At 41.2% G+C, this 20,903-nt stretch overlaps 1 protein-coding gene across 6 annotated transcripts in view; it reads right to left on the bottom strand.

Moving 5' to 3' along the window:
- The window catches only part of LOC140906347 (uncharacterized), an 85,883-nt gene extending 66,693 nt beyond the window's left edge, over nucleotides 1–19,190 (bottom strand). For all 6 annotated transcript variants that reach the window (XM_073330099.2, XM_073330100.2, XM_073330101.2 and 3 more), the window contains exons 1-11: nucleotides 18,967–19,190; nucleotides 11,375–11,478; nucleotides 9,377–9,436; nucleotides 7,846–7,926; nucleotides 7,287–7,370; nucleotides 7,111–7,194; nucleotides 5,510–5,593; nucleotides 3,677–3,733; nucleotides 3,474–3,560; nucleotides 1,639–1,731; nucleotides 404–631 (exon numbers count right to left, since the gene is read on the bottom strand). In XM_073330099.2, the coding sequence (XP_073186200.2) occupies nucleotides 404–631; nucleotides 1,639–1,731; nucleotides 3,474–3,560; nucleotides 3,677–3,733; nucleotides 5,510–5,593; nucleotides 7,111–7,194; nucleotides 7,287–7,370; nucleotides 7,846–7,926; nucleotides 9,377–9,436; nucleotides 11,375–11,450 (934 nt within the window). In that variant the 5' untranslated portion in view covers nucleotides 11,451–11,478; nucleotides 18,967–19,190. The remainder of the gene's footprint in view (nucleotides 1–403; nucleotides 632–1,638; nucleotides 1,732–3,473; nucleotides 3,561–3,676; nucleotides 3,734–5,509; nucleotides 5,594–7,110; nucleotides 7,195–7,286; nucleotides 7,371–7,845; nucleotides 7,927–9,376; nucleotides 9,437–11,374; nucleotides 11,479–18,966) is intronic.
- Between the last annotated feature and the right edge of the window lie 1,713 nt (nucleotides 19,191–20,903).

The raw sequence follows: 20,903 nt of genomic DNA, 5'->3' as shown, positions 1-20,903 counted from the left end.
CTTGATGTTTTTCCGCAGGAAGTAACATTTCAGTGGATTGGGGGGCCACAGAAAATCCATGGTTGGATCTAACAGGAGCTGTTTTTCTCTCCCTTCCCCATCCTGTTAAGCCCACATTCTCCTTCCAGCACACAGCCCCTGAATAGCTCTACAGAGGGTAGGAAGTTGGGCCAAGAAAGAATAATTTCCCCGGGCTACAGAGTGCCTGAAGATTCACTCCACAGCTGCTGTTACAATGCATGCCCTACACAGGCAGGGAGGACAAGCTGAGTGATCACATGAGCAAGATTTGGCCTTTAAGCCTCCCTGAAGATGTATAAGCAAAGGACATAGTCTACTGAGTGAGTGAGAGCCCCTTATGTTCCCAGGCATCTGATCACAGCAGACCATTCTCTGAACTCACTTGATGGCTGTATTTGGGGTAAAATATCATCACTTTCCATGGTAGTAGGAGATGGCCTTGTAGTGCCATGTCCTTTTGAAGCATCTGTCTGTAACCACAAAGGCAGCTGTAGAATTGGAAATCCAGATCCTTTCAAACCAACAGTCTTTGGCCATGTGGGAAATCTTGTAGTTAGGATTTCATCTCCTTTCCATGCAACAGTCTGTTCCCAGGAAGGCATCCTGGTTGCTAAGGCCATAAAAGAACAGGAAGGATTTTGTTATCTGATTGCACATTGATGTACACTTCTAGTGCAGCACAGCCAAAGCCAAAACATCCAGAAAATGGTGAACATAACACTTTGGGGAACATGTCTACAGTACATATGGTAAAACCTATCAATTCCTAGAACACGTTGAATGGCAACTGCTCAACCTCGTTAGCGAGGTCAGGGGAGAGATGGATGCATGGTAGAATTTCATTTTATTCAACATTTTCTGTTTTCTGAATGGAAAAAAAAGTTTTCAAAAAACAAACATTTTACTGAAAAGTTTTCTGATTATTGTAAAAAAAAAAAAAAGGAAAATTAAATGTTATTTTTTCAGTTTTTTTTCCCCTCGAAAATAATTCTATCATTTCCTAACCAGCTCTACTGCTGAGCTAAGAGGTGAGGGTTAAGGAGGGTGATCATGTGAAGGGCATGTGGGGGAAGCTCTCTGTGCATTCATTCCCTATTTGTAAGATGGGGATAAATAGCTCTTCCCTACCTCACAAGCTATTTTGAGGATAAATACATTGAAGACTGTGAGATACTACAGTAATGGAGGCCATGTAATTACCTTCGATAGTTAGATAGAGAAAGAGGAGACAGACTGGTGAGAAGGAGTGGTTTATGGGGAGAATGCGTGAGATTTGGGAAGCATCTTGAACTGTCTCCTCCATCTCACATGCCCTGCAACCACGTTTCCTTAATTCACAATTCACATCCCTCTGTAAGACACCTCTTCTGTGAACAATGAAGTTATTTAAAAAAAAAGCTTTGGGACAGAACTTCGAATCCCCAATCACACACTATTAGCCTGATGTGTAATGTTTCTCCAGTTTACATATCTTGTGCTTTAGGAAAATGCTGTGCTTTCCTCTAGATTTTGTACTGCACCATGCACACAGTGGTGCGAACCAAATAAGAAACAGAAATGCATTTCAACTAGTCAGCCCAGGAGATTAAATATTTAGCTCTGAGGATACTTGCATACTTTTAAATGTCCAAATGTCTTCAGGGGGCTCATCCGCAATCTTGTCAGGGTCTTCTCGTAAGGTCATTAAGCTGGGAAGAATTGAGTCTATATCTTTCAGTTAGTAAAAGTTAGAGTTAGTTGTATCGTGCCATGCTCAGAATCCAAAACAAATTTGATAGCATTTGGATATGTAAATCAAACACATGGTTTTCGATTGAGTTCTGGTGTAAGAGAAACAACCATTGTCTTTGAAAGAAAAGTAGCTATTGGGCAAAATGTCTATATGTTTTTACTGTTTTGTTAAATAGGAGAAATAATTTTCTTGGACTTTATCCTGCACAGGTAAAATTCCCATTGACTTCACTTATAATATTTGTGATGTTCATATTGAGCAGAAGACCAATTCACCAGTGGCTGCATGAGGTCAACATTTTAGGTGTAGCTCAATCTACCATGCAGTTTAGGTTACCACAACAGGTCTTGCTGTAGCAACTGGCCAAATGTATCTTATCCCCCTCTAGTGGCTAGCTCACATAGACTATAACAGCTTATTACTGCTGAGAGCTAATGGAGTTAGTTCTTTAAATCAAGTGCAGTAGAGTCCTGTGGTTTTGGTACTGACCGTTCCCAGCTCTGGAGATCCTATTTTCACACAAGTGTTTGTTATTTTGGGGAAATTCACCTAGATTTACTTTCCCAGATGTGTATCTATGGAATGAACACGAGTATCTTACAAACCTTACAGAATATAGTAGATACCAAATATCATCTATTCATCTTTATAGGAAGAGACTGGACTGCAGTGACTGACAAGTTCACTGCTAGATAGAATGCTAGCTCCCTCACCTCCCATCCACATCTTAGGCCCTCCAAACATCTAGAGAAGACATAGCTCATGGGGTCATGACTACACCTACCTCTCACACACCACACTCATGTGGTGCATAGGAAAAAATATTCTCCTTTTCTGCCCCTAAACATGGTCCCAGCATTTCACCTCTCCATTATTTCCCACCTTTCAGAGAGATGTACAAATTCCCCACCATATCTCCAATTGGGGTAAATGCAACACCTTTCCCCTAAATGACTTTGCTTTTGTATCCAAATTAGAAATATACATCTCTGGCTTCTTTTCTCTCAGTAAGCAAACCAGACACTTCCTAAATCTTACACCAGGCACTTAAGACCACCCTCAAAGGATAACACATTAGATGAACATCTAATCAATCTTCATATTATTTTCTTCTAATTATTTGTGCTTTCTGAGAGCAAATTCAAGGTCTTAGCAGTGCTGTTGAGTCAAATCCTATAAGGAGTTGAAAATCTACAATCCCCAAGGAAGTCAAAGGGCTATGGGTATGCTCAGTTCCTATCCCCATTTAAGGGCCTGATTGAAAACCCATTGAAGTCAATTGGAAGACTCCCATTGACTTCAGTGAGTTTTGGATTAGGTCATAAAGGTCAGACCAGGGTTGGATTTCCAATTAGGCACAATAGGCACGTACCTAGGGGTGCTGGCATTCTAGGGAAAATGCCTTACCTTTCTAAAACTGTGTGCCACACGAAGGTCAGCTGTAGGCAGGGGGGTTCTGAAGATGCTGTGCCAAGGGGCTTGTAAGGTGTAAGTCCAGCCCTGGGCCAGACACTGCATCCACTGAAATCATTAGAAGTTTTGCCTTCAGTGGATAATGGATCTGACCCTAAATGTGGTGATGTGCCAGTGTTGCATTTAACTCATACACAGTTTCCTGTGGTTAATACGTAGTATAAACAGACAAGTAAATCTCTGCATTCATTGCAGTGGTAACAAGAAAACATGTTGTTATTCATTTATTCCTTCAGGATGTACTTACCCAGGAGCGCAGACATATTACTGGAAAATGTGTAATTAATAACAGGAGACTTCTCTATCATTTCCCAAAAGTCAGACATATTTCTGCCTGCAAAAATACATGCACAGAAATAAAAAAGGGGATTAAAGCAGTAGATTCTTGATTCAATCAGTGCTGTATGTGTAAAGGGTTATATTCTCAAAAGGGATAAGTTCTACATTTACCTATTCGGCCTGCCATCACGCAGATATAGATACAGTCTGAATCATTGCTCTGACTCACTGAAAGGAAAACAAATGTAGATCAAATGCTTTTTATTAGAGTACTTTAAAGGAGTTGAAATCAGGGAGTCAAAATCCACCTAGTAGGGGTGACTACTAGAGCTAGTTGAAAAATCTCAATCCAAATTTGGTTTTTGACAGAAAATTCGGTTTTCGACTACATGAAATTTTGCACAAAAGTGCCTGCTTTCCATAGAATATTTCCATTTTCTTCAAAGAAGCAAGATATTTCCATTCAAAAACTGAAATATTTTGATTTGAATATGCCTCTGTGGTGTCTTATAGGAATTGTAGTGTAGGTGCCTCATGTTCCCTTTCTCCTCTATGAGCTAGACTCCTCCTTGTGAACTACATCTCCCATGATGCACTATATGCATGGACTCCCCATGATGTATTGCCTCTATTGTCCAAGAGAGGAGACGGTTGTGCCTCATGGAAGATATAGTCCAACCAGGGAGTCCACCTTATGCAGGACAATGGAAATATAAGACATCTGAACTACAGCTCCCATGAGGCATCGTGACAGCATTTCCAAATGAAAATATTTTTGTTTTCAGCTGAAGTATTTTGGTTTCTGGATGAAATTTTTCAGTATTCAAATGTCCTCCAAAAAATAGACCAAATTTGATTTTTTCCCCTTTTTTGTCCAAATTTTCCACAAAAAAAATCCCCATTTCAAACCAGCTCTAATAGCTACTCACCAGTATAAGAGGAGCCTAGGTTGGAAGAGTCCTTTCTTGAGTCTGGTTCACTCCCAAATGTACAGTTTTTTAAATAGCAAATAATAAATCAACAATTATTTTTAGAAAATTACCAAATAACTGCACCTCAGAATTTGAAGTATTCCTATTAATCTGTCTGTCAATATAGTTAGGAAATTCTGCAATTTTAAGGTAATATTATTTAAGGTTTGATTATGCAGTCCTTAGTCAAGTTGATGTGCAGTAGCTCAGCTGAGCAGTCTCTTTAAAGTCAGTGGGATTCCTTGTGGAGTAAATTGCTACCGGATGTAAGGAAAGTGTCAGAATCTGACTCTGAGTTATATAAGGCAATTCACAGGATTTTAAGGGTAACAACCAAATCAAATAATTTTCAAAGGGATATTTAGCCTCTAAAAATATTCAGGAAAAGTTAGTCCCACATTTTGGGCCAGATTCTGATACATATACTCAAGTTGAATAGTACCTTACACCAGGAGTAGTAATAGTAATAATAATAATAAAAAATAATATCCAGTGCTTATAATCAGTAGATCTCAACGCACCTGTAAAGGCATATCAAAGCACCAGTCTACCGGTGGGGAAACTGAGGCACACAGAGATGAAGTGACTAGCTGAAGATCACCCAGCAGGTCAGTGGCGGAGCTGGGACTAGAAGCAATGTCTTTGGAGTCTCAGTCCAGCGCTCTATGCACTAGGCAACATTGCTATCCCCTGTCCCACTGAAGTCAATAAGTACTAGTGGAGGAAGTTTGAAGGACTATTTGTGGAATGTGATACTAAAGTTGACTAAGGGAACCTTAATCCAGCCCTAAATTAATCCCTTTACATTTTTGGTCATATGTTACAAAGACTCCGATAATAATTCATTACATTATGAAACAGAGTTTTAATAAAAATATTTTCTCAAGGTGATTTGGTTTACAGTTGCAGCCCCTATTCTGGTGAGGTCAATACTGCTGATGAAGCAGTGGGGATAGCTACCACCTTAGTGTTTATAACATGTCCTTTTTATGTTCCAGGAGGGAACAGGACAATGATAAAAAGAAATGCACACCTGAGACGATCGAGGTGGATTTGAAAATTTCTGTGAGGTAACTGGTGGAGTTTCCAATAATATCAACAAGTAAAGCTGTAAAATCTAGAAGACAAAACAGAGCAGGTTTACAATCCAAGGCCCCAATCCAGTAGTCCATCCCTGTTCAGCAAAGCACTTACGTATGTGCTTCACTTTTAGGCACGTGCTTTGCCTTTGATTTCAGTGGTAATTAAGAATGGGCCTAAAGTTACATATGGGCTTAAGCGCTTTGCTGAATAGGGATGGATTTATCTGTACATGGCCTATGTGCCACTGGAATCCCACTTAGGTGCTACAAAACTCCCAAAATAAGACTTACGTGACGCAGAGGCCTTCACTGGCCCTCTACACTGAAGAGAAAATCACATTTAGAGCCAACACTGTAGTATCAATTTTAGCAGCTTTTCAGTACATGGCATTTATATTACAGTGAACTTGTGTAACTTGGTTTAGGAAATCAGCAAGAGATAGGAAATACAGGCCACAAATGTAAGCTTAGCCCCCGTGGCCTTTAATTTGTAATATTCCCTTTCCCCAAACTTCTGTTTTTTTATCATCCAAACCTTTTATTACTTTGCTTGCAAACTCATAGACGCAGTTTTGTTTTGTGTTTGTACCATGCCTAGCACAATGTGCCCCTGGCCCATGAGGGGTGCCCTGATGGGCTATCACAATACAAATAATAAATAAATAATAAGTATTATGGTAGTGCCCAGAGTTCCCACGTGGTGCACAGGGATCCCGTTGTGCTAGGTGCTGCACACGCATATGTACAGATGTGGGTCCTAGCCCCCAAAAGTAGAAGAAATAACCAGGATTGTGGAATATCCTTTTCATATGTCACAGCTGGGACACTGTACCGGCCCAGAGCCGTGCTCAGGTTTGTGCAAGAACAAGGGGCACGGAAGCGCCAAATGACTCTGGAAAACAGCTGGATGCCAAGTCACCAGTGCTGGGAAATGGCCAGGTGCACAAAATGGGGAAAAAGTGGCCTCATACCCATTCTGGAATTTGAACAGTGCTCAGAGGAGGTGGGGGGAATTTGTGCAATGGAGCTTCTCACCCCACTAAACTGCCCTATATAGACCCCAGTCCTCTTTTGCTCCTTCCCCACCTCTGGGCTTAGAGGGGTTACTGCAGGCTTGGCCTGGAGGAACCCCTGGATATCTCTAGGGAACTGAGAGCAACTAGAGAAGCTAAATTGTACTATAAAATTGAACCCACAGATATCAGATATTGCTGGGAGGCTCTAGAGGGGCTGTCTTTCCCTCTTTCCCCTTGCATTCCCTATGAAGAAATGCAGGTTTTTTTCCCCAGTGGCAACTCATCTTGCCTGCTTGGCTGACAGCTCCTTTCCAGGGCTGCCAGCAGGGAGCGGTCTTCTGGTGCTCAGTTCACTGAGTCTGTCCAGTGCTTCAAAGTGGCCACTTACCATGGCTTTTGACTTCAATGTGACTACAGCACTCTCATGAAGAAAGTTTCAGGACTGGGGCTGAGAACCTACAGCTCAAATGGAAACAATTTGGCTTAAACACACTCAAACGCCAGCCCACTCTCAGTCAGACTGCTTTTACACCCACCTGTTAAGTCATTTGTCATGTTGTTTAAACAGTAGCAATACCTCATAGGGAACTTGCTGGGGTCAACATTTTTCAGGTTAGAAACTGCAAAGAGGGACAGTGGAAACTGAAATCTTGATGGATTCACCTTCTACAAAAATGCATTTGAGAGGAGAATAAAATGGTACGGTACCCACTGTTATAAATGGCGACCGAAACTTTGTGGAAGGCAAATGAGCTGTAAGAGGTAATGCTCAGCAGAGAGAAGAATTTTTTGGTACCTGCAGAAAAATGTGCAAATCTGTTAATGACTTCAGTGGGTTATTTATTTATAACCCAACTATTGAGTCTGATATAACAGTGACATGATTTTATTTCTAAATCACACCATAGACTGTAGGCAGATGCATTTGAATTTTGTTTTCATTGTGATCTAGCAGAAATAATTTTAAATCACCATTTTTAATTTTAAGCAAACAAAACTAGAGAGGCCAGTACAAAAATAGATGGGGAGAGGAGGGGAGGAAAGAAAGAGCGATACAACAAATGTGAATCAAAGAGATCATTCTAAAGACACCTTGTTAATAATTACACACACACACACACCATGCTACAGGAACTTGTCCAAATACAGCAGTATACCATAGTGTATTTTTACAGCTTTGTCCCCTAACTCCTTTAGCTCCATATTTCAACTTATGTGGAGCTGACGGTCCACGACATGCTTCACATCCTTTTGTAGCACAACCATGTTACCTTTGAGAGCTGTATTTAACATTCCGTTCACTAGTTCAGTCAGGTTAATCGCAGCCAGATCAACAGATTTGGCAGGCAGCTCTGAAAAAGAAGCAGCATTTCTGAACGTCAGACATTTGACAGGGCTAGGAACCTATCAATGTGCTGTGTATATATTCCTCTAAATGACTTTGATAAAGTGATTCAGTGAGATGCTGTCATCTGTGGGAAAATGAAAACATCAGATTGCTTATTAGGGCTAGAAAACAATGTGTGGTGACTCTGAGAAGCTAAATATACCATGAGTGCAATGCAATTGCTGATACTAGAATCAGGTGAGAACGGGAGGGGCAGTGCTATGTCAAAAGGAAGATAGGGCACTGTATATGCATTCACTAATTAAAAGGCACTTTTGACAGTGTTCCTCAGTGCTCTGCTGTGGATGCCAAGTTATTCAACAAAATCCTAGGATGTTGGAGTCCATTAACGGGCAACACACATTTTCATTAAAGTGGCATTGAAGCAGGTGCCCCTTTTTAAACCACACTCATCTGGAAGAAATTTTCTGTTAAATTTCCACCTGTGAATGTTGCACAGAATTGGAATGAAGATTCAGCTATTTTAATGAGGTGCCCTGACTGGCCAAGGAGAATAACCTAACTAGAGCTGGCCAAATTTTTTTAATTTGAGAAAATTTTCTGATCAAAAATTGCTAGGGCTTTTTTCTAACTGACAATTTTGTAGAAAATGTTTTGTTTAGTTCAGACAAGACCATTAAAAAACCAAGGGAAAGGGCAGAGGTGGAGGGTGTGGGATTGGGGCGGGGGCATGGATGAAAAACCCAAGCCAGAAAAAAAATCAGTGTTGGGGGGAAAAAAATTTCTATGACAATGTCTTGCCCATTTTTGACCAGCTCTGAACCAAACATGTTCCAAACTTGGGTATTTAGAACAACAGGAAAGCTGCAGTACATACAATGCAGCAACTAGGAGCGAGGAAGAGACATAGAAGCCACACCATATGCTATAGAAATCAAACCACTCCTCCTCCTCGATAAGATAAGATAAGGTTAGCAGGACGGTTTCTGGAACATAAATGGGATTGTAACCTATGGTCAGGAGGGTGCCAGCTGCTGGAAGCGGTGTCCGGTTTGGGTACATGTTAGGATGAGAATGAGAGAGTCTGAGGGAACCAACAGTTGGGAGGAGGGAGTGAGCAACATCAGGGGAAGGCTCATGGAAAGACGGATATCATAGGAAGCAGCAGAAGAGTGGTCTTCAGGTTGCATGATAACCAGGGAAATGGCTGCTAAGTCACTATCCAGGCTTTCAGGGGAGTGAGGTGTCAGGAATGGGGTGCGGTTGTTTCAAGCAGGGTAGCAGTAGGGAAAAGTGGCTGTGGAAGGGTTTGCCTGGCTGCAGTTCCTGAGTGGAAATTACTGAACAGGAGTTCACTCACCAAGTAGCGCCCATTGGGCTAGCTACTGTACTTCTGACTCAGACTTAACCCCACACAATCAGAGTAACTTCTGAAGCCATGTGCCAGGCCTTACCTGCAGTAGCCAGCACTGCCATGTTCTTCTCCTTCTTATTTTCTCCTTTTATGCCTGCAGCTGTAAAATGGAGAAAGTGAAATCTGAGAAATGACTTTCCCACTCAAATGACCAACCAGGAATCTCAAGGGGTTTCTCTGTTCCTCTAGAGTGTTATGGCTGTGAAATGGTTGGACAATAGTACTGCGAGCTAGTCCATCATGCAGAGCCACAAGTTACTTCTAACAGCAGCAGAGCGTATACATGCCAACAAGAAAGACCTAGCTTTTAAAGGAACAAAGGTTAAGAAATTAGCTTTCCTCTCCCCTGCCCCCTCCCTGGGCCTGATCCTGCTTTTAGTGAAGTCAATAACCTAACACCTTTCAACTTCAGTGGTACAGAAACAGGCCCTTGATACAAGTGAATAACTTCCTTTAATAGGAATCAAAGGAAGAAGAGAGCCACCAAGTGTTCTAGAGATTTAGAGACAGGCTTGCAAGCATGATTAACCATAAGATGCAAAGGATGATGCAGCATGCCACCCTGAAAACGGTGACAGCTACAAGCCCGCTAATTAGTCAAAGCATGCTATTTGATATGTTACTGCTTCTTCTGGGTAGTCATACAGCTAAGGTGCTGGGCTGGGATTCCTGAAATCAATTCCTGGCACTGCCACAGATGTCTTGTTTTATCTTGGGCAAGTTACTTAATCTCTCTGTGCCTCAGTTCCCTGTCTGTGAAAGGGGAATAATAATACTTCCATTGTTTGCCTTATAAACTCTTCAAGGCAGGGACTGTCTCTTATCCTGTGTTTGAACCATGCCCAGCACAGTGAGCCCCTGATCTCAGCTGGAGCCACTAGAAACAACCCTAACACAAATAAGACATAAGAATGGTAATGTTGAAGAGGTAGGCGCAACAGTGCTGGCGAATGAAGTCTTCCATTTATTTGCAGATCATGTGGCTCAGACAGCATCAATTCAAATTTCTCAGGCCAACATGCCTCTCTACCTTAATCCTGGTGTAACACCAATGACCTGTAGGCAGGCAGGATAGAACCTGGGACCTCTGAAGCTTAGTGTATGAGCCTCTACTGCATGAGCTAAAAGGCAGATCCCGCTAAGCCAGCTGTTACAGACTCATCAATCTATAGATGATCTAGGTGCACTAGAGGGGGACAAAGCACCGCACAAAGTGGGCATGGGCTACACTGGCAGGCTCAAGAAGATGGTTCATTGTGAATCCCACCAATTGCTGGCCTCTCTGGTATGTTAATTAGTTCTAACACCTCTGTGACACAGAGGCTCTGAGGCAAAAAGTCTCATTCTTTGCAAACACCTCTCCTCAGACCTGAAAATGCACTATACCAAACACATATCTTACACACATCTATTTATCCATAAAGAAAAATATATAACATATCTACAGAGAGCTCATAACTTGTCAAGATTCACAGTCATTGTGAGATGCCTGCATGGGTAATATTTAAGGAATAATGTATTTATACTGAAATAATGCTTTATGGACTTGGGGTAAAACTTAGTCACTGGAGCCAATATGTCTCAGTGATGGCCCATTCAGAAAGGTGGGACTTGTCACCCCGTCCTATCTAGCAGGTGATGCCACAGAATTTCAGCCAGTAATAGCATTTTAACTACCTAAGGAAGTGGAGAATCAGGCACCCTGGCCTCAGCCTGTATTTTGTATCTCCCTTAGGTGACATGTCCTGCTGCAGTTTCCACGATATGCATCTGAGGAAGTGAGCTGTGGCTCACGAAAGCTTATGCTCTAATAAATTGGTTAGTCTCTAAGGTGCCACAAGTCCTCCTTTTCTTTTTGCGAATACAGACTAACACGGCTGTCACTCTGAAACCTTTTGGCTTTGAGACTCATGGATGGGAAAAACATTTTAGATGTTCCCGGGGCAATATCAAAGTGCATGTGCTGGGGAAATTACTTTATCATGTATCAAAATAAATTGCAGGTGAAAGTGATGTTTCAGAAACACTTCACACTTACCCAAGTTCCATACGAGAAGGAGACATAGAAATCCTGTACTCAATTTAACAGGCACATGCTGATGGAACCATGGCATTTTGGAAACCTACTTCCAGTCGCTTCAACTGTTTTAGGAGAAAGAAACAAGATTTTGGTGAGCCTACGTGGATCCAGTGCATTTGTTAGTTTCAATGTTTCCAACTTTTGCAATATTTTGTGTTGTTCTTAATCTCCAGATCCTAGAATCACGTGAGAATCTCGGCTTTTACTTGAGAAAAAAAAACAAAACAAACTAAGTTTCTCACCCTTGTGATTGCAGAGAAAGCTAAGAAAATGTGACCTGAAAGCTAAAAATCTCAGAAGGCAAAAACAAAAACCCAAATCAAAACAAAACAAACAAACTAACAAAAACCATGAACAAAATAAACCAAAAATCTAGAATTTCTTATTTGTGATTTTTTATTCAGCCTCATGACATTTTGGGCGCTGACTCAAGGTTTTTGAATGATTGGGACTGTCAATACTGCAGTTTACAGATGTTTCAAAGACTCATACTTAGAGCTGGTTGGGGAAAAGAGAAAGAAGTTCTGACAACTTTTCTTTTAATTTATCCCCTGCCTGTTTTTTCAGTATCAGAAAATGTCAGCCAGCTCCATCGTTGGCTGAAACTCTGGGGGGAAGATTTCATGAAAATGCAGTCAAAAGTTTTTCTAATTTAGTTTTCAATGGCAACCTTCTCCGTGCTTGATAGTTAATGGTAAGAATATATATTGAACTCTTCTTAGCCTCAGGATAATACTGTTTGATTACAAATTATTACCATTTCTATTAACCCAGTCATCCTGATATTTAAATTGTTAGAAACTAAAATAAATTCTGAAAATAGTTGAAGTATGATTCTATTGTAAAAATAGTACTAAGGGATTCCATTTTTAGTGTGTCCATGTTACATTTACTCCTCTTACAAGTGAAAGATGTTTCTCCTAACTGCTAGCCTTGCAAACTCAAACTGGGATCTGAGAGTCAAGCTGAATTCTTTCTAGCTAATGAATCATTACCATTAATAAATAACAATAATAATGCCTAGCTCTTATATAGCACATTTTTGTCAATCTCAAAGCTTTTTACTGAGGATGTCAGAATTATCCTCATTTAACAGATGGAGAAACTGATGCACAGGGAGATGAAATGACTTGCCTAAGTTCATTCAGCTGGCCAATGGCAGAAACAGAAATAGAATCTAGTCTCCTAAGTTTTAGTCCAATATTCTATCATCCAGACCACCCTGCCCCACCACCTGTCCAAGCCTATTGCCTTTTGGGCACAGGTTTAGCTGAAGGCAGACAGTAAGGTAATGGGGTTGGCCAGGTGACCCTGCACTTGGAACTTAGTTAACAACTCTATTGATGAAGCATGAGACAGCCAATAACAGTTTACTGTCCCATTGTTTTATAGCGTCTGTAGAATTGACAGGAGTGAAGAAGAGTGAAACCCACTGAAGTCAGCAGATCTGACTGAGTACAAACAGGGAGCAGATGTGCTGAGTAGGGAGGTCTAAGAAACTGTACTTCATCATCATCTGGTCATTTTTGTTGGGCAGTTATGTATGGTAAGCCAAATGGGTTTTTTAAGGCACTTGTCTATGCTGAGAGTGGTACCGAGCTGCTCCACCCCAAATCAGTCTTTTTGGGAGGGTCAGAGGGATGGGAAGAGAGATGCGTTAGCAAGAGTTATGCTAAATTTTAAATGTTAAGAGGCTTTGTTTAGCCACAGTGGGCAAAAAGTTGCTTTAATCTGCAAATATGTTATATAATTATATTAAGAATGGCCCTAGTCACATGATTAAAATTAAGCACATGGTTAAGTGTTTTCTGAATCAGGGTCTAAAACAGCATAAGTAGCCTTGATCCACTGTGAAAGAGAACCGATGGAAAAAGACCAGAATTTGCCAGCCAGATATCACTGCAGGAAAGGTAAGTGAGAGCACAAAGCATGCTTTGGGACGCATGTCCCTACTGCAGCCTGTGGACAGCATGTGCATAAAGCAAGCATCAGTGACACACAAGTTTCCTTTTTGTTTCTTTGCTCTCTTCCGCTCCTAAGAAGATTTGACAAATTTGTTTAAAAAGCAAAAATAATTTGAACACAAATATTTAAGCCAAACTCCCTCATTCCGTTGGCTCAAGGATGTTTCCTGTTTTATTTCTTTCTGTTGTGTGCGTTGAGTGAATGCCTGAGGCAGGCTCACTGTGGTAAAAGGAGAGCAAATTCCCTTTACATGCTCAATCTGTCTCCCAAATAAACAAACATGAAACAAAATTAACTGCTTCGATATGACAGAGGGGAAAAGACCTCTGGGGACTGTAATAACTAAAAACTCACTACTTCACCCACACAACATAGCTTGGGAGTCTTGTGGCTCAGGGAGGGAGTCTCCCTCACTAGGCTGCCTGGTTTCCAGGGGCACATGAGCTCTTTAGAATGGCGTGCAACTTGTTTCTCACAAATTTATTTGAGCACAAGCTTTCGTGAGCTACCGCTCACTTCATCAGATGCATGCGGTGGAAAATACAGCAGGGAGATTTTATATACACAGAGAACATGAAACAATGGGTGTTACACACTATAAGGAGAGTGATCAGGTAAGGTGAGCTATTACCAGCAGGAGAGAAGAAAAACCTTTTGTAGTGATAATCAAGGTGGGCCATTTCCAACAGTTGACAAGAACGTGTGAGGAACAGTAGTGGGGGAAAATAAACATGGGGAAATAGTTTTACTTTCAAATGCTGGAAATGGCCCACCTTGATTATCATACAAAAGGTTTTTTTTCTCTCTCCTGATGGTAATAGCTCACCTTACCTGATCACTCTGGTTACAGTGTGTATGGTAACAGCCATTGTTTCATGTTCTCTGTGTATATAAAATCTCCCTGCTGTATTTTTAACCAACAATTATCTGTCTAAGATCTTTTCTTGGCACATCCGTACATCTCTGAGAACAGGAGGCTTCATCTGGCACACAGCAAAGCACAAGTAAGAGTAAATGGGAAATTTTGCCGGTGTAAGAACTGCAGTATCAGAGACTGCAACAGTATCAGCAGGTGGGGCATAACATTGTGTTTGTGGAGGGAGGGTCTATAAAAATGATGATTTCCCACCCATTATTCCATCATGGAAAGGTAAACCATTATTTAAATATACTACACTCAGAATCCTGAGAACTTCCCCTCATCAACATTTGGTCCTCAAATCCCTTTAACACATGACTACCCCTCTGATATAGAGCCACAAGAATGATTCAAGTTCTGGAAAAACTTGATTACAATGAGAAATTTGAGAAGCTCAATCTATTTAGCTTAACAAAAAGAAGGATAAGAGTTGACTTGATTGTGGGGTGAAATCCTGGAGCCATGGAAGTCAATGGGAGTTTTCGCAAAAAGAAAAGGAGTTCTTGTGGCACCTTAGAGACTAACCAATTTACTGGAGCATAAGCTTTCGTGAGCTACAGCTCACTTCATCGGATTCATATGAAGTGAGCTGTAGCTCATGAAAGCTTATGCTCAAATAAATTGGTTATTCTCTAAGGTGCCACAAGTACTCCTTTTCTTTTTGCGAATACAGACTAACACGGCTGTTACTCTGAAACCTGTCATTATGCAATGCGAGTTTTGCTATTGACTACCATGAGACCTGAATTTCACCCAGGATCTATGAGTACCTGCATAAGGAGATATATCTGAAACTAGAGGATTCTTTAATATAGCTGGTCGGATAGGAAAATTTCCACAGGAAATTCTGATATCTGTTTTTGTTCTGAATTTCCACAAAATGAGAATTCCAAACAATTTTGATTCAGAACTCTCAGAATGTTTTGTTTTGTCAATATTCAGTTGTTTTGCTAAACTACTGTTGACATGTTTCATTTTGATAAGATACAGATGTTTTGCTAATATCAAAACATTCTAATATAAAATATTAAAATATAAAAGTTGAATCAAAACAATAAAGTTGGAACAAACTGTTTTTACCTTATTAAAATTAAACATTTTGACATTATTGAAATGAAATGTTTTGACATCAGAAAAATGAGAAAATAGAAATGATCTTGCCTGTCTAAAATGTTGTTGAAACGGATACATTCATGCAAAATGTTTAGGGTTTGATGAAACTGCATTTTCTGATGATAAACTGGTTTTTTGACCAGATCTACTCTTTAATCTAGCAGACAGCAACATAACAAAATCCAATGGCTGGAAGGTGAAGCTAAACAAATTCAGACTGGAAATAAGGAATATATTTTTTAACGGTGAGAGGAACTGACCATTGAACAGCATACCAAAGGATGTGGTGAAGTCTGTACCACCTCAAATCAAGTTTGGATGTCTGTCTAAAAGACATACGGTAGCTCAGCCACACGCGATGACCTGTCTTATACAGCAGGTCAGCTGAGAGGAGTCTAATGATTTCCTTCCGGCTTTAAAAATCTATAAATTTATGAAATTTCAGGTCCAGTCCTGCTCTTATTAGAAACAATGCACATCTGACTATTGACCTCAATGATAACCGTTTTTTTGTCCTACAGTTATTTAGATATATAGGGTCAGAGGCAGATTAAGGTTTCCTGGGGCCCTAGGCCAGAGCAAGTGGGGGGTCCCTTTCTGCCCCTTCCTCAGGGCCCAGCCCATTTCACCTGGGGTCCCCTCCTTCCTGCCCACTGCAGCCTTGCAATCCCTTTTGCTCCTTTCTGCACCCCCACTGGGGCCCCAAGACCAGAGAAGCTCTCTCACTGCACGACTGCCCCAGAGCCGCAGCAGGGAATGAGAGCTCCTCCAGTCCTGGGGCTGCAACGGGGGTCCAGGTGCTGGGGCTTCCATTGTCACCCCCCGTGCTTCTGAGGGGAACCAGGGTTGGGGCACTAGGGCTTCTCCTGCCTTGCCTGCCTGGTGCTTCTACTGGAGAGCGGGTTGGGCGCAGGGCCTTGCCCTGCCACCCCGCAGCTTCTGCCGCAGATGGGATCAGTGGCCCTTGTGGGGGCTGCTGATGGGGGCTTCCCCTGCCCAGTGCTGCCACCGCAGAGTAGGGGTGAGGATCCAGGTTTCTGCCACTGGTGGCGGATATTTTCTAGGGGGCGCCCAGTTGGCCGGGGCCCCTGGGCACAGGCCCCGTTGACCCAGTTTCAAATCCACCACTGTATAGGGTCCAATTCAGCAAAACTTTTAAGCATGTCTGTAAGTGCTTTGTTGAATTGAGGCCTCAGAGTTTTGCTGAGTAATTAGCCTACACCAGGGGTTCTCAGCATTTTTCTCTCTGAGCCCCCGCCCTCCCCACCTGCACCACAACAACCGTTTTTCAGTAGATCAAAAGCCGGGGCCAGCATTAGGGGGTAGCAAGCAGAGCAATTGGCCAGGGCCCCATGCCACAGGGGGCCCCCGCAAAGCTAAATTGCTCCAGCTATGGCTTCAGTCCCGGGTAACGGGGCTCAGGATTCGGCTGTCAGCCCTGGGTTCCAGTAAGACTAATGCTGACCCTGCTCTCTGATTTATTTTGAAACCTCTCTGAAACCTGCTCCCGGCCCCTCAGGGGACCCCTGACCCCTGGTTGAGAACCACTGGCCTACACTTCAATTTGTTATTTTGGGAGGATAAAAGAATCACAGAAATTATTGATGTTTGTAATTGCATTTCTCAGAATGACAAGGTTTGCCAGCATAGCTGTCATTCATTCTTTTGGTTCAACAAATGTTCCCAGATAAAAAGGGGAGTTCATCATGTATCCAGGTACTTTCCTAGCCAAGTTTCAGATTCTTTGACAGTTTGTTTAAAACTGATAGAGAGCTCAACAGTGCAGCAGAACAGGGGAGGAAGGGAGGGAGGGAGAGAGAGACCTACAATGTGTGCAATATTGCATGATATAACAGAGACTGGAGAAAGCAAAGCTTGCAGTGGGCAAAGCAGAGGTGGGAGATAGAGGAACATAAAAATTGCCATACTGGAAAAATTAGGAGAGAGATGTAAAAGGGAATGGGAAAAGTCGCCAATATAACAGAACAAGAATGAAGTACAATGATTTGAATGCTAAAATACTGTGGCTCTGGAGAGATACCTACATCTGTCCCTAAATGCTCCCTATAGAATGGTCTGAGTACTTCTGTTTAACTCTATCCAGTGTATTAGAATATTCAGATTTTTAAATCAAACATTGTCATTCTGCATTAGAAACTCCCACCTGATATTATACCATAGCTATTGTAGCATGATGAAAACATGATATGGAAAGATAAATTCTCATAAAATAAATCTTGAAATACTGCTGGGGAAGAGAGATGTAACCACATCAAAGAAGTGAAAGCAGCTTTGAAGTAGGATTAATATACATTACTAAAGGTTTGATCATGAACTGACTTTATGTTGGTACAAGTTTTGCCTCAGGAAAGAATGAAGGATTTAGCTGTAGAAGACAAATGCCCAGCTCATTTAACTATAATGGAAACATCCTTGTTATAATTTTTAATGGTATCTTTCCATTTTTATTGATACCAATGTAAGCTTTGCAATGAGTGAAATGCACAATTGGGCTAAAAATATACAACTTTTTCACTGTCAAAACTAAAAATTGCCAATGATCGTCATTTGACAATGTCTTTTAGATTGATAAGACACTCAGCACTAAAGAGATGGGCATGACATAAAACACACAGATAGACCCTGCAAGCTTTGTTCCAGTGACCATTTTCCTCCCTAATATTTCTCACGTGTAGGTTGACAGTCAAGCTCCTAGCCACAAATACTGACACCAATCAATCTGATATGATAATTCAGCTAATTATTTATTTCAAATTAAATTTTACTGTGTTTTCATAGCTTGAACCAGGTAACCGACGCACTTAAATAACACGTAAGCTTTTAATCCCATCCAATGTTTCTAAAACCCAGATACAGCAAAAATGGTTTTGGTGTGGATAACAACCTCAGCAGTTTGGGTTACACTTATGTGACCCTAGAGATTCAGGACTAAGTACCTCTTCATTAGTCTCACCAAACAAAGATCTCAAGGTAACTAACTTATTAGCTATGCTTCATTTTCACCCACTTTAATGTGACAAGTAACCGTGCAGGTTGAAATGTTCTCTTTTTTCCAACACAAAAGGAGTCCAATCAGATATCAACTGTTTTCTCCCCTTATCTATAGTGCTAAACAGAGCAGAACAGAAGTTAAGAGGCTGAAGGAGAGAAAAGGGAAAGACCTTGCATACTAATTTCTCTATCTCTGTTCAGTTCCAAGATTTAAAGGTCACCCTTTCAGGTTTAAAACAAACTTTGAAAAACAGGTTTAAATAAATCTTCTCTGGCTAATACGAAAAAAGAAGTTTGTTCTTGACAGAATTTCTATCATCACCTGATTTGTATTAGATCAAAAGTTTACACTTTCTACAATAAGTCTGAATTTAAGAAATCATATGTTATAAAAACTCTCTCCTAACACTCTTCATTCTTCAGCCTCAATGATTATTAACTGCACAGATTGAAAAAGATTCTTTTAGGTACCTCTCCATAGCAGCACCATTTAAAACTATTCACAATGTGAATATCTAGTAACCTTTTAATACTGACTTACCTGGCTTCTCCTGATATGACGATTAACTTCAGAGAGTTTAAATAGACAGGAGGTTATCACACTGTTTTAATAAAGTCTTAGTGAAAGATAATAGTCTGCGAGTGGACAGGCTTGATAAAATTGCCTTAAAAAAATCTTGTGAAAATGGTATTATAATCCCAAAGGCAACTAGGCTAAATGAAATAGGATCATGTACAAGCAAAATGCCTGTGGTATGTCCTGAACTGAATCCCTAAATGGAATGACTTTGCAGCAGTCCAGGTCAGGATGTGAAACCACTTTGGGCAGTAATTACTTACACTGAGAAATAGAACTGAAAGGATGTTTTTCCCCTTTAAAGGGACAGAGCCTTCCAATGTAATTAGGCCATTTTTGATGCTACCGGTTAGTCATTCTGGACAATGGATACTATGGATAGGTCTGAAGAAAGTGGTGTAGGAAAGCTGAAATACAGCTCAACTACAGTCAACTAGATGAGACTATAGTGGTGACATGAAGTAATAATGATGACACTGAGTGATGTGTCACTACTCTACCCACTGCATCCAAAGCATCATAGGAGGAAATAAGAAGCTCAAAGAAAGGTTCCATAACCACCTCAGTCCATGGAACTCAAGGTGCTCTACAGGCATTAATGAATTAAGCCACAAAGCAGCCCTGTGCAGTAGGGAAGTATCATGACCCCCATTATACAGAAGAGGAAAATAATGAGTAGCAAGTTAGATCCTGGCTCTATTGAAGTTAACAAGAGTTTTGTCATCCACTTCTATGGTGCCAGGATTTCACCCAGCGAGTTTAAGATCCAAAGTTCCAAAAGTGGCCTGTGATTTTGAATGCCTTCTTTTTTGGGGTGCCCAACCTAAGTCCTGATTTTCAGAGGTCTCACCCAAAACTTAAGACACCCAACATTATAGGCTATATTTGGAAATCAGAACGTACAGGGATTGATCCAAACTCACTGAAGTCCATGCAAAGACTTTGACTTCCCTGGGCTTTAGATCAGGCCCTAAGAGACCTGCACAAGGTCATGAAGGCATTTATTTACCATTTGCAGCAAATCTCTCTTTTTGATTACTTTGTCCTCATAGTGTATCCCAATGATGTGAGCTGGAGGAGTGCTACGATGTTACCCAATTAATGCAGCAAAATACTGGCACTGGGCATAACACTTTGACCTGCTAATGTATGACATTTGGGAAAGTCAAAAAGCCATGCTTTGCTGGATTGGAGGAAAAACAGTTGCGCCAAATGGGACTGTCCGCTCTTCAGGCACTCCTGGTTCACTGTGCCCAGTGCTCTTTGCCAGTTTTGTTGGAATTCTTCTGCATGTGTGCATCTAAGCACACCTGTAGAAAGATCAATCTATTCAGCGCTATGTCTGCCCACCCCATAGCGAATACATCTGAGGTTGGCTGGTTGTCTCATCAGTCACAATAGGAAATAAAAGAAAAGGAGTACTTGTGGCACCTTAGAGACTAACCAATTTATTTGAGCATAAGCTTTCGTGAGCTACAGCTCACTTCATCAGATGCATACTGTGGAAAGTGTAGAAGATCTTTTTATACACACAAAGCATGAAAAAATACCTCCCCCCACCCCACTCTCCTGCTGGTAATAGCTTATCTAAAGTGACCACTCTCCTTACAATGTGTATGATAATCAAGGTGGGCCATTTCCAGCACAAATCCAGGGTTTAACAAGAATGTCTGGGGGGCGGGAGGGAGGAGGGGATAGGAAAAAACAAGGGGAAATGTTTTTTCCTACCCCCCCCCCCCCAGACGTTCTTGTTAAACCCTGGATTTGTGCTGGAAATGGCCCACCTTGATTATCATAACCATAGTAAGGAGAGTGGTCACTTTAGATAAGCTATTACCAGCAGGAGAGTGGGGTGGGGGGAGGTATTTTTTCATGCTTTGTGTGTATAAAAAGATCTTCTA

This window comes from Lepidochelys kempii, chromosome 2 (genome assembly GCF_965140285.1).
Source record: "Lepidochelys kempii isolate rLepKem1 chromosome 2, rLepKem1.hap1, whole genome shotgun sequence".
NCBI classification, from domain to species: domain Eukaryota; kingdom Metazoa; phylum Chordata; order Testudines; family Cheloniidae; genus Lepidochelys; species Lepidochelys kempii.
The sequence above is the reverse complement of the archived record's forward strand: the minus strand, read 5'-3'. Positions and strand labels throughout refer to the sequence as shown.